At 46.6% G+C, this 13476-nt stretch overlaps 1 protein-coding gene across 9 annotated transcripts in view; it reads right to left on the bottom strand.

The window, feature by feature from the left end:
- Nucleotides 1-2938: 2938 nt before the first annotated feature.
- Lrba (LPS-responsive beige-like anchor) overlaps nt 2939-13476 on the bottom strand; it is a 559239-nt gene continuing 548701 nt past the window's right edge. For 7 of the 9 annotated variants that reach the window (XM_006502347.4, XM_006502350.4, XM_006502351.4 and 4 more), the window contains 4 exons: nt 12432-12533; nt 9439-9635; nt 5370-5521; nt 2939-4062 (listed from right to left, as the gene is read on the bottom strand). In XM_006502347.4, the coding sequence (XP_006502410.1) occupies nt 3972-4062; nt 5370-5521; nt 9439-9635; nt 12432-12533 (542 nt within the window). In that variant the 3' untranslated portion in view covers nt 2939-3971. Of the gene's footprint in view, nt 4063-5369; nt 5522-8658; nt 9636-12431; nt 12534-13476 lie in introns of those variants that run through there. The other 2 variants (XM_006502349.4, NM_001077688.1) reach the window with 2 other exon arrangements.

Raw genomic sequence — 13476 nt, 5'->3', positions numbered from 1 at the left:
TGGCTAAAGAGCAAGGTTTTAAAAGGAAGATTTATTCTTAATCATGTGTATGGGTATCTGTGTGCATGTCCATGGAGTCCAGAAGAGGGCAGAAAATGGAGCTGTGCACTCAGCCCTAGGTGCTGAGAACCTATCCTCTGGAAGAGCACTAAGTGCTTTTCACCTCTGAGCCATCGCTCCAACGCCAAGGAGACTTTTCAGTCTCTCTGGGTGCTTCGTTTTCATAGCGGGAAGAGTTAGTGCAAAGGAAGGAGGAAAACAGAGCAGGAGGTGGGGCAGGGTGTCTGCTGCTGACCACGGCAGCTCCTCCCTCTCTTCAGCCGTGGTGCTCTCAGTGTGAGCTAAAGATCGAGTGTGTGACCAGGGCAGTGCCCGTCCATGCCAGGGAAGAGCAGCCCTTCTTGTTCAGCATGCAACTTTGTTCCCACGCATCGGAGGCGGACAGAGGCGGTGAAGCCCCACACAGCTGCACTGCCTCACAGTTTTCCTGATGGGCAGGACCCCTCAGAACCTAGAGAAGAAAGCCAGGAAGCGGCACAGCCACAGACGCTGGAGCTGCAGCCGTGCCCCACTGCCTGGCCTGGTGTTCATCCAGGCAGTGAGGCCCAGGGACCCTGTGAAAGGTTTGAGACTTACAGCTCCTCTGTCTGGTCTGCTGCGCAAACACTCAGATGCTGTGATTCTGTTCTCACAATCCAATTTAAATACAGGTATTTCATTTTGGCTGCTCAGATCCAGTTGAAAGACTCATTCAGACTCGTTCTCCTCCTGAGGAGTGATCAGTGTGGAGAGAGGTGGCAGAGAAATGCAGGTGGCCACCTGATGCCCTCCACAGCTGGAGCGGGGTCTCCTGCTCGATCCTCTCTGTCTCTGCCTCCCTTTGCAAAAGGTGGTGGGCATAGACATGTGCTACACGTGTTCACCAAGTGCATTTGCTAAAACGCTCAGAATTTCATCATGGCTAAGATGGCAATATGTGACTTAGGAGACAGGACAGTATGGGACAGAGTAACCATAGTGAGAGAAAAGTGCTGAGCAATGTTTTGTAAAAAAAATGATAGAGCAGTTTACCATCCCATGGAAATATACACTGCATACCACTTGTGTTAACATCTTAGTACCACATTAAACACCTTAAGTGGAACAGGTAAAGTCCATCCCGCGGCATATTTTATTTATCCTAACAGATAAACATCTAAACCCAAAGTATTATTTCATCACGTAACCAACATCACAAAACTCTGGGTGAGAGTTTACTTGCTTGTGTGTTGGTTGGAAATCTGGAGTGTGTTTCCATACACACTACCTCCCAATCTGGACTGGGAACATTTCAAGTGTTTAAAAGTCACATGGGCCTAGCAGCTGCCACATTACAGTCTGGCTCCACAGATAAACAACAGCTTTTCCTAGTAGTTCTAGGCAAATCTGTTTTGTTTTCTATTTCTTATGATGTGTGTGACAGGTAGAGAGAAGGTCCCTCTGTCACATTAAGTGAAACAGGTTCTTGGGAAATGATAGCAGAAGGTTAAAGCTCTGATCAGAGCTTGCGGTGTGAAATCGATATGTGTGCTCCTAACTCTGAGTGTCATCTGGTAGAAGTGCCAGGCAAGGGCGCGCCTGTCACCATTCACCAGGAACTAGTCAGTCACTGCTTACAGTCTCTTCACACCACCTCAGGAGTGGGTGCGCTCTGTTGTGGGAACTTGAGAAGACACCAGGGCCATAAAGGCTTTGAAGCTCCTGAACAGAAAGATTGTTAGGAAAACGAAACGAAACCCTGATGTACTAAACTCTAGGCACACTGACATCCTGGTGATACATGTTCTGTGCGGGCCACAGACATGTTTTGTTTTCCTGGGATGTGAGCCTCCAGGAGATGGGTTGGAACTATATAGTGAGTCGTATTCCAGTGCAGAGGTAAAGATGCTAACTGTGGGCCAGTAGCAGGGTCACCCACTTTGTGAAGGACTCAGACTCCTGAAAATGCATAGGCGTTGGGTGATCTTCACGAAGGTACACAGTGTACCAAGTTTTTCAACCTTATTTGAGTGTTGCACATCCAAGGGGACGAAAAGCAAGTGTATAGAACCACTCACTCACTCTGCCGTGTTCTTCAGGGAGCCCTTTAATGGTGGGTGGAGCTGGGCCTTTGCTGCTCTCTTGACCTCCTGAGGGGCAGGAGTCCGGATGTCTTCATCTCCATGGTTTTCATTTATTTGAAGTGATGGTGGGGTTTTTTCTTTGTTTTAATGAAAATAGTTAAAGTTGGGTAAAATAACAATTGAATCAAATTAGAGAAATACTGTGTTAAACAGATTCTGTACTAAGAAGGTCCTTGGTTCAGGCTAGGCATACACGTACGTGTGTGCACGGTTTTTCTTTTGTGAAGTCTTCTGCTTTGAGCTGTAAAGACAAAGGCAGTGGTGCCTCTCCTTTCAGCTCCCGGCGGCCCGTGTCCTGTGACATGATGCACTGTATTTTCCTTTATTTCCAAAGTGTAATGCTCCCGTTCCTCTAGCTGGAATCTGTGCGTCTCCTGCGCCCGTGCTTGGCTGTTATGTTTTCCTAATGGCTTGGGAAATGCTGGAGGGTCTTAGTGGCCCTTGTTGGGTCATTTGTAGAGGTCTCAGGAAGAAGGAGAGCAGGAGAGTTAGCAAGAGAAAGTGCTCTTGTATTTTATCACAGGAGTCTCTTCCATTGTTTACCACTACAAACCTGAGCAGATTCTGAGCATGGCATTCTTTTGTGAATAGTTATCCATGTTTGAAAATGTTTGGGTGAAAATGACATTTCCAACAACTTACATATGAGTTTCATTTTATCCTGCTCTGTCAGACTGAATTTGTCATTCTAGATCTTTGCTTTAGAGAACATCTACATGTGCAGGGGAATAGGGTCAGGCAAGTACACAGGAAGCAAAGACAATGTCAGTTTCCACTCAAGTTCACAACATACAAAGAATTTATTTATGTAATACAGACCTCTGCTCAAATATTTTCACAGAATTCCATAAAGCAATCTACTAGAAAAAGTAGAATTATATGACACCAAAATAACATTTTCTTGATACAAATTACTAGTCAAAAGGAAGGTAAAGATAGCTTCATAACAAATAGGGGTAAGGTGGGTGCTGCTTACACAGTACCTGGTCGCCTCTGATCTTGAGACAGGACTGTGGGCCAGTGGACATGGGGAGTGGCCCACCTGGCTCTGGCTTAGCAGGGCACTGGTGGCCTCGGGCAGGCTGTAGTGCTTAAAAGGTTGCGAGCCCAAGAGCGGTCCCATCATTCCACTCTCTGCCATGAGGACGGCAGATCAGGAAAAGCAGTATTTATGATTGATAAACTTAGATCTTTGCTGTTTAACACACAGTAAAATAAAGTAGCCTCCCTAAACCATAATTTTCTAGGTCTAACACATGCTTGAAGGGGAATAATACAGAAATAATTCACTGAGATGTTTTAAATTACACGTCATAATTTAAACATTACTATTAAAACCCTAGAAATGTCAGCACTGAAGAAGCACAATTGTCTAGAAAAATACAGGACCCAGTACAGAATAAATTTCCCTGTCCCCCATTTGAACCCATTTCCCTATTGCTAAAATCATATTTCTTAAGATTACAGATAAGTGGGAAATGGTTTTTCACATGTAGCAAGAATTAGTGGGATTATTGGTTCCACTGTCTGTATCCATAATTGGTGAAAATAGACTTTTCATTAGGACTAAAAATATAGATTTTGTAAACTACAGAACCCAGCAGCCAGTTCCCTGCTTGTGCTGTTCCCACCCCCCCCCCCCCCAAAATGTCGAGCAAAGTCTACAAAAATAGCAATTAACTTTAAAAAATATTTTGCTTGTTCAAGCAAATTTAAGTTACATTCAGATGTGATAGCTATTTCTATAGAGTGGTGTTTGAAGTCCTTCCTTGCTTGGGCTGAAACAGGACCACGGTGCATTCGTTCCCCTCAGTAGCGGGTCTGGTACTCATGATGCCAGCGGTTAAAGTCATTGTAAAACAGGACAATGCTTCCCGAAGCCATTCCAGAAATGATGCACCTAGAGGAAGATGGAGAAGGCTTGGTTATAGGGATGCATTTGCTGCTGCTGGTGACAGTTTTGGTACACTCAAGTAAGCTCGGTTTTGACAGCACAGAGACCTTCCGTAGTCTGTGAAAGGTTTGGATACTGCTAGAACACACAGCCTGTCACTGACCTGTGAACAGAATCATTTCTACAGTGCAAACAGTGCTTACAGGCATCAGACTCAGAGGAGAACCCCACAAAGCGGTTGCCACTGGAGGTGAGGGAGGGAGAGGAGAGAATGCTGCCTGGGCCAGCCTATACTCTGAGTAGGGCCCTGATCCTTGTAACAGTGACCTGATGTAGTGGTCACTACAGACAGGAGCTGCCTGCTCTCCTGAGAAGATGGTGCAGGGACAGATGGACACCAGCCACAGGGAGCTCTGCTACGTGAACCCCTCCCCTGCACAGTTTGGTTAGGGCCAGCTCTTAGCAAGTTATGCTGAGTACCTTCCTGTACTTCTAACAGTGCAGAAGGCCAACACAGAAGAGGAAAAGAAGATCGAACTCTCACAGCACATGGACCCAGCCTGCAAATGGCAAGTCCTTCCTCAGCCAGTCATTTACATGTAAAGAGATTAAACCTGGTCAAATGGATTAAAGAAATAACCCAAGTACATTGCAGTATACAGGGTGTTCATGTTAGAAAAACAAGTGGACGGAACAAATGAAAACCAAGTTCTGGCTAAGTATTAATAGAACTTAGGTGGACATGTCAGAGAGCACTGTGGCAAAAGACAGTGACACTAAATGTTACCATGACACACATCTGAGCCCCAGGATGATTGGGGGGTGGGGTGGCAAATTGCACAGAAGGAAAGGGAGAAATAGATGGTTCTCTAGTCAGCTGGAGCCTTTAAAGTCCTACTTTGAAAAACATGTAGAAAACCAGCCACATGTGGACACAAGCTACACAGACTGAATACCAAGCCATCCAAGAGGCAGAGATGGGAGCTATCCAGGAGCTAGCCCGGGCGAGTGGGCAGACTTTGTTGATTTGTCCATACATGCGTGAATACACATACATGTGAGCATACAGCACACAAATGCTCAGCAAGTTTGATGGCAGTTTCTGAGCCTTTGTGGCCTGAATAATCTTGAGAGCCCAGTTTTATCTAAGAACTGTCAAGAACTTGTATTTTGTACAGTGTGCTTGTGGTGTAGTTGTTAGTGCTTCAGATTACGCAGGTGACTCTAGTACTCCACCAGCTTGTGGTCACTTAAAGTGATGCCCACCAGTCTTCAGTGCCCCTGTGGTAGATCAGGGTTCTGGTGTTACTCACCTCTGGTCAAAAGAAAGGGCCATGGCCCGGATTCCAGCATCACAGCCTGGGTAGGCAAAGAGCTGCTTGAGGTCAGACACCTGCCGCACTATCACCACCCCGTTGTCTCCTCCTGTGAGCAGGTACTGCCCATCTCTGCTCAGCTGTATGGCCTGTGAGACAGGAACAGTCAGTGGAGACTCGGCTCCAGGGAAGTGGGCTGGGTGGGGCATGGCAAGTGGCACAGTGTGGAAGGAATCTTAGGACACTGAAGTATGGGAGACCTGCCATTGTCCAGAAGTCAAATGGACAAGATTAGGCAATACCAGTGTTGCAGGCTTGGTGCCACAAACTCTGTTCTGCAAATATTGAGAGAGCACGCTACAGGGGGACCCGCATACTCTGAAGTGCTCCCTAGAAGCACTGGCATACTGAGCCAAGTCACCAAGGCAAACACAGGCAGCCGCTAGGTGGTGCTGGGGGTGACAGTGAAGCCACAGCACTCTAGATGTCAGGCCCCAGGCTACCAGTATTGTAGTCCACCTCATGGTCAGCTCTAGGCTGTAGTTAGTCAGTCTCTTACCTTGATGAACAGGTAAGCTTGGCTTGGGATGGATATATACATATATACACACTGTAATATCCCTTTAGTAGCTATATACATATATATACACTGTAATATCCCTTTAGTACCTATGTAAATATATACACACTGTAATATCCCTTTAGTACCCAAGAAAGCCTGTGGGCAGAGTGCAGACTGCTTATTTCTTCATCTTATGTGACATTTTTTGGGGAGGGAATGTGATCTCATGGAGCACAGGATGGCCCTGAACTCTCTACAGCTGAGGATGGCCTTGAACTGATCCTGTCTCCATATCCCGAGACTCCTAGCAAGCACCATCCAGCACTCCCAGGTCCATGGACATGTTGGCAGGCATCTTATCAGTTGACCTATATCCCCAGCTTCATTACTTTTTTTAATTGTTGAGAAAAACTTTGTTTTATTAATATTATGGATTCTTAGTATAAATGTTTAAAAATAAGTTTTTTTAGGACTCAGGAAAGCTCTTTGCCTATGACCACTTTCATAGTAGTTAAAGTATACAGCAAACCTAGAACAGGTATCTCAAAGCCTAGAACAGGTATTTTTTCCCCCTCACAGGAGGCCCTGCTCTACTGCCACAACCACAACCTCAGCCTCAGCCTCCCCTGCCTACTGTCAGCTGATCTTTGCTCCCTCATCAGCTTCCATTCTCCTAACAGCAGCTGGAGGCATAAGGTTCTAGCAGCCCCGGCAGGTACCATCTGCCTGCCTACCTGACCACAGAGGGTGCGGGCAGAGACTGCTAACCCCTGAAGAATAAAATGCCCTGGTTTTGCATCACAACTTTAGTATCACTGCCTTTTATCTTTATTCTTTGACTTGTTTTTTAATTAGAGAAAAGAAGGAACTGTTTGCCACCCTTCCAGTTCACACGGATCCAGCTGTCAGTAGTCCACTGGACATGGCTTATTCTCAACACAGAAATGCCCCTAAACAAAGGCAAGAGAGCGTTGCTGCATTTTACATGTCACTACTTCTTATTACTAGATACACACTATTAAGAGTTTCCATTGTGAGTAAAAGTCAGTCCTTTCCCATCCATCCTACAAGCAGCAGTCTCGGGGTCTGGGGACTGCATTGAGGAGCAGAACAGCAGCTACTTGACACACCTATAAAACACAGCTGATGAGACCCCTAACTTCATACTTGAGGCCTGCTTCTGGGTAAGTGCTATATTAAAACCCAGCAGTCTTCAACTCTTTGTTAGTAAGACTCTCTAATCCTGCGGGTGCCTCCAATGAAGTGAAATGAAGACTCTTAAGATGCATGCCACCTCTAGAACACTGTGTGAATCTAGTGCGTCCCAAGGCAAACGTTTCCTAGCTACCTTCTCCTGGCAAATGAATCAGTCAGGTATCTGCTGCCCCCCCTCCCTCCAGTACAGTCTGTCACTGGCTCTTACTCTAAGCCTCTCTTCAGCATCCAGGTCTAGTGTGCTAGGGATCTAAAGTGACCCCAGAGATGCTTTAACTCAGCTCTGGATCCCAAGTGTTGGGAGGTGCTGCAGCTGCGCAGGTGCCTGAGGATGCTGGCAGGCCACAGAAGTCTCTGTGGATACCCATGTCCTGAAACAGCTGGGAGAAAGAAAAGTTCCCTGGGGGAAATGGTGGTTAGGCTTTATGGTGTAGTCTTGTTGCTCTGGAGGGCCTGCCGACTTACACCTCAGCTAGTCATGCCAACACCTGCATAGTGTCCAGCTGCTGTACCGTGTGATCTCCTACGGAATCGAGAAAGGTGGGTGGGAAACCGTGACTAGTGCGCAACTCGCCAGGCTGCCTGGTATTTCAAAGAAATGGAATTTTGGTCTGGGCTGGTGACTGATTCTGTTTATTTCTGTGATCTTGGGCTCCCAGCCTGCTCTTTCCTTGCCTGCCTCCTAATGCACTTAGCTGAGAAAGTGTCAGCCTCTGGAGCCTGGGACAGAGAGCACTCGCTTTAATCACATGGTTGCCACTTACAGGTTAGTATGATAAAGTGCAGGCGTGCTGGGGAAAAGCAATGGATTGTTTAGGCCTAAAATCCAGTGGGGAATTTCACAGGGGAAAAAACCCCCGATGGCTTCAGGGTACAGGGAGAGGCCTGTGAGTGTGAACAAGCCACAAGAGCCCCTGCTGCTGCCCCGAGGCCCTTCCCAGAGCCTCTGCTCTGACTGGAACACCACAGAAACTATTCTAGTCAGTAGACAGCTTTAAATTATTTTACAGATTTATTAGTGTAGCTGACAACATAATCACAGCTCCGAGTGACAGATTATCAACATTATTATTGTAAAGAAAGGAGGAGAGAAGCCTCCGATGTGTACTTGGCTTAAATGGTGGATTACGGGAAATAGGGAGAAATAAAAACAGACAGTTTGCCTGTGCACCGTTTGAGGTGGAGGTAACTCTCGGACACCGAGAGGACAGAAGCGCCCACTGGACTGAGGCCTGAATCCCAGAGCATCAGGGCCTTTGGTTTTGGACCAGTGCTGCCTGCCTGTGTGCACAACCACTGTTGCTCACTTCCAGACCCTAGAGTTTCCTTGGGAGAAGAGGTGGTCACGCTGTGCCGGGGAGAGCTGCCATGGAAGCCCCGGTGGTGGTAAGGACGATGAGTTAACTGTGCAGGAGTAACTGCACCACCCTGTGAAGTGCCTGGCTCTGCTGCCACTCAAATGTCCTCCTTGTACATGGACCACATCGCCTCTGTTCCTGTTTTATTTTATTTTTGTTTTTGTTTTTTGAGACAGGGCTTCTCTGTGAAGCACTGGCTGTCTTGGAATTCTCTTTATAGACCAAGCTGGCTTTGAACTCATGGAGATCCATCTGCCTATGCTTCCCATGTGCTGGGATTACAGGCGTGTGCCACCACACTTGGCTCTTCCATTTCCATTTAGAAAATGACAGGGACATCCTAGCTTATCCCCAAAGAGCACCCTGGCTCTCTTCCCCCCTATGTCTAGCGCCTTGGGGGCTGGCCTGAGAAGCAAGGCAAGACCTGTGCTGCCCACTAGCTTAGCATTCCTTACAGACAGGAGGGGAAACAGCGCCTGTCATTTGGACACCCAAGTCTCTAACATGACTTGCTTTGGTGTTGCTCTCCAGTAGGTCGGAGCAGATATCTATTAGCTGCTGACCCCAAGAATACACAGCGACTCCGTGCTGCCGTTTCCAATGTGAAGAGAAAGCAGTTTTAGGCAGAATCTAGTTCAGCTTTGCTGTACAGTGAATCTTAGAGCCGGGTCTGCTGTTAGGTAGCACTTAGAGGAAATGGTATGGCTAGAATCAGCTATGGGACATCAGTCAGTGGGTGTTCTCTGCACACGGCCACAGTGAAGGCACTAGCCTGCAGCAAGGTGCTCTGGGCTTCTAAGTGCTAGCTAGTGCTGCCCCTCTGGCATGGGACGGAGGCCCCAGCTAGTTCAGACTTAGGCTGCTTCAGTGAACTTATCCTTTACTTAGAGCTTCCCAGTAAAAGGAACAAGGTGGAGCCTACGGCACTCACCCTTATGTGATCATCCGTCTCCACGGTGGCCTGCAGCTTCCCGTTCACACTGAAGGTGCAGAAGCAGCCGTTTTCATAGAAGATGACACAGTGACCCTCTCTCGATGCTTGGATGAGTTTTGGTTTCAGGCAATTTTCGGGACCCTCCAAAGTCCTTAACAGGTCTCCATTCATGGAGTGTATGAGACACGGCCCTTCTGAGAAGAGAACAAGAGGCAGAATTATATAATGAAAACAGACAGGGTGGACACATGGACGGTGCAGCTCCGTGGCAGTGGTCAGCAGGGCTGCAGTGCCATGGTACAGTTCTTCCCAGCGCTCAGAAGCTGTCATGCCAGTCGCTTTGCAAAGTCTGGTTCTTCTGCTTGCCGCCCTCACCTCCCACTGGAGGCTCTTCATGCTCTGAGACAGAAGTTACTGTATGCAATCCATTATAACACGAGCGGGGAGAAACAAGAAGAACTCCAAAAGGAAGACAATCTCCAGTCCCAGAGCAGCTTCACGGGAGGCTGGGGTATAAATGCTGCCACCGCCAGGCACAGGGGTACCCTTCCTGGAGGGCTGGGCAGAGCAGACTGCATCAATGTAGATGCAGCCAGCCAGGGCAGCTTCTCTCTCACTGCGTACAGCTCTGTGGCTGAAAGACTGGATTCCTTCTACCACTATTAAACTGAGTGAGATATTCCCTGATATCCCTAAAGCAGGCAGTGGCTTCTGCCACTCTCAAGTCCCCAGTGATACCCCAGGCTGAGACCCCGAGGACAGTAACTGCTGAACACCCCCCCCCCAGCACACACACACACACACACACACACACACACACACACACACACACACCAGAGCTTTTCTGTTTGAGAGACGGGGAGAGCGTGGGTCCTTGCCCTGCCTTGTTCCTGGTCTCACATATGCTTGCTCCCTACATGGCTACTAGAGCACGCCTTCTCTGTTTCAGTGTTTCCCAAGACAGGCACACGTTTGTTTTTGCATAGTTTCAGGATACATCAGCTTCAGTTCCAACTCCCTAAATAACACTAGCATCACAACAACACAGTTCAGATTTCAGTTATCAGAGCAGTTGTATAAACACACTTCATGGCTAGCTCTTCAGACCATGAACGCGTATATTAATAGCAGCTGAGCAACTGGAAGACCCCACATCACCGCGTTGAAGGCATATAAGTAACCAGCATCTGTTGTTTAGGTCACACAGACAGCAAACAGCAGCTTTGTTGCCTCTCCTTTCACAGTAACAGCCATGCGGCATTTTATAAAAGGAGGTAACCAGAGAAGGGTATTGGCCAACAATGATGAGCTTCAATAAAGAAGTGAATATAAATGGAGTATTTTGTAGAGAGAGCAGAGTCAGCTCCGGATGCTGCCAAGACACTAGATACGCAGCCAGGAAACGGACAAAGGAAACTTGCTGGCATAACTCAGGACAGTGGTTGTAACAGAGCTGATGATGTCCAGAGGAAGTGAAACTAAGGAAAGCCCCACATTAGGGGACCCTTGAGGGTGTGTCATAACACTTAAACAAAAGAAAAGTGAACCGCTCAAACAGAAGAGGACTGGCAATTTCCCCAGGCACAGAAGAGATGCTTAGGTTTTCAGAACAAGACTGGTGCCCATGTTCACCTGTCCCTGAGAACTGTTTCTCAAAGACATGAAACTGCACGGCTGGGTTTGTTTTTAGCTTTATTTTTGAGATAAGGTGTCTAGCCTTGCTATGTAGCCTTGGCTGTCCAGATACTCATTGTAGGTCATGTTGGCTTTGAATTCAGAGATTCCCCCTTGCCTCTACCTCCTGGGTGCTGGGACTAAAGGTATGTGCTTTGCCTGGCTGTTTCTAATGTTTTGACAAAAACTTTTAGACCATGGAAAATGATAAAAAAATAAAATAAAAAAAATTTCCCACCGAGACAGTGTCTCAGATAATTCTGTGTGATTTCTGTTTACATGTCATTTTACTGTGCAAAGCAGGGATGGTCTATAATAGTAATTAATTTTAAGGTTTGATATGGGTTAGATACAGTCCAAGGGATCATACTACTTTTTCACTGCTTTGACCAACTACGTTTTTCAAAGCAAAACTTTAAATATTCATTCTGGCCCGATAGCTGTACTACTCTAGTTCAAGCTGCAGAGACAGTGACTCAGATGCTCTGTGCTTCTGAGCTTAAAACACACCAGGTGATAGGAGTCCTCTGCTCAGTCCCCATCACAGAGAGGAGACGGGCAGACTGGTAGGTGGAGGAAGAGGCACTGAACTGCAAACAGCTTCTTTGCTGCTGGATCCTGGTCTGTTTCACCTGCTCTTGGAAGGAGCACTCAGTACCTCTAACCTCAGGCAAGTGCTAGCAGCAGATGATCCAGCAAACTAGCTCAAGTCCTCTACACTCCAGTGTCTGTCATGTCACTCTAGGCCTGCTTAGTTCTGAAATCCGGAAGTGAAGCAGAGTCAGGGGCTGTCAAGATGGCTTAGCAGGTAAAGGGACTTGTTGCTGAACCTGATGGCTTGATTTTAATCCCTGGTCCCCACACATTGTGAAGGAAGGGAACCAATCATCACAAGTCACCTGTCCTCTACACACATGATATGGCACGAATGTGGGCACACATATACTAAAGTCAGGGCCAGGATTCCCATTCAACCTTCTGGAGGTCAGAGAAATAAACAAACATATAAAGATGTTCCTTGTTCCTGCTTCATGGAGATTAGGTCACCAACTGCTGCTGTTTATAGAGTAGCTAGAATCCTTAGATTTAGACCAGGGAGCTAAAACTAAAACCAGGCTTTTGGTCCTTATGAGAATATTCTATCTCCAAGTGTAGCTATTGCTCTTACAGAATGTGAGTTTTAAGTAGCATATATTTAAGTAGCCCTGTGTGGCTACCATAATAGACTGGAGTTTTAGAGAACAGGATCCAACCTCATTTCTGTTCACATTAATATGACAAAAGAAGCCAACACTTTGAAGAAACCACAACTTTACCTTGGGAACCACTTAACACCAGGCCCAGCTCAGCGCAGACAGCAGCACAGGTGATCTCGTAGTCATGGCCTGTGAGAATGGCCCGAGGGGTGGCAGTTTCACCTTTAACAAGGAAAAAAACAGACAAGTCAATCCCAATGTATAAAGACTAGATAACGGTGCCAATTTTGATCTTAGGAGTCCACATTTTGCCACAGTTTGATTTTAAAGGTGCTATGTTCCTGAATTTAAGGAACCCTTATTATCTAGCAACAACAGTTTAAAGTTCAAAGCTAAAGATGGTAAAACCTGCATTTTATACTTTTCTCATAAAAGTTGCTTCTCAAGTAGAGAGATGATTCTAAAATAGGGCCTTGGTTATAATAAACCCACAAAAACCATCACACAACTAGATTAAGGAAACAACTGAAAATTCTTGCCCATCCAATATCCTATGCATCTTGTGAGTTCCTATAGAGGCAGAACAGCCATCTTAGGCCATGCAGCTCTGCGCAGCGTCTACACTTTGACTCTCCACTACGGCTTTAGGGACTTACCCATAGTGCCCTCCCCTGAGCACAATGACAATTGGGGTAATTTGTTTCCAATTCTGATCTATGTCTAAGCCTGTATAATGTGAAATTCTGTTCCAAGTTATTACAATAAATGATTAAAACTAAAATAAGAACCCAGGCTTAGTTAACATTTCAGTGCATCTCCCCTAGTAAGACAATCTCGAGTGGGACGACTCTCTAGCGCACCTACTATTTTAGTGTTTTCTGATGTGCACTTCTTTCTCATAGAGTACCTCCCACATTTCAGCCAATCAGCAGAGGCATGATGAACCTTGTACTGATGGTCTTGGAGAGTTTGGGGGAAGGAGGGTGGAGAGAGGGAATGTATAGTAGAGAAGAAAACTTAACATCGTTTCTGTGTCACAAAGTAAAAAGTGGCCACAGCTCAGAGAAGTGACCCAATCACAGGCCCGAGTTGTGAATTTGTACCACACGGACATACAGGATTCTGTACTTAACCAGAGGGCTCTATTTAAAACTACCCACCCCTC

Source organism: Mus musculus, chromosome 3 (genome assembly GCF_000001635.26).
Source record: "Mus musculus strain C57BL/6J chromosome 3, GRCm38.p6 C57BL/6J".
Taxonomy (NCBI): Eukaryota; Metazoa; Chordata; class Mammalia; order Rodentia; family Muridae; genus Mus; species Mus musculus.
Note: the sequence above shows the minus strand (reverse complement) of the source record. Positions and strands in the feature narration are given on the sequence as shown.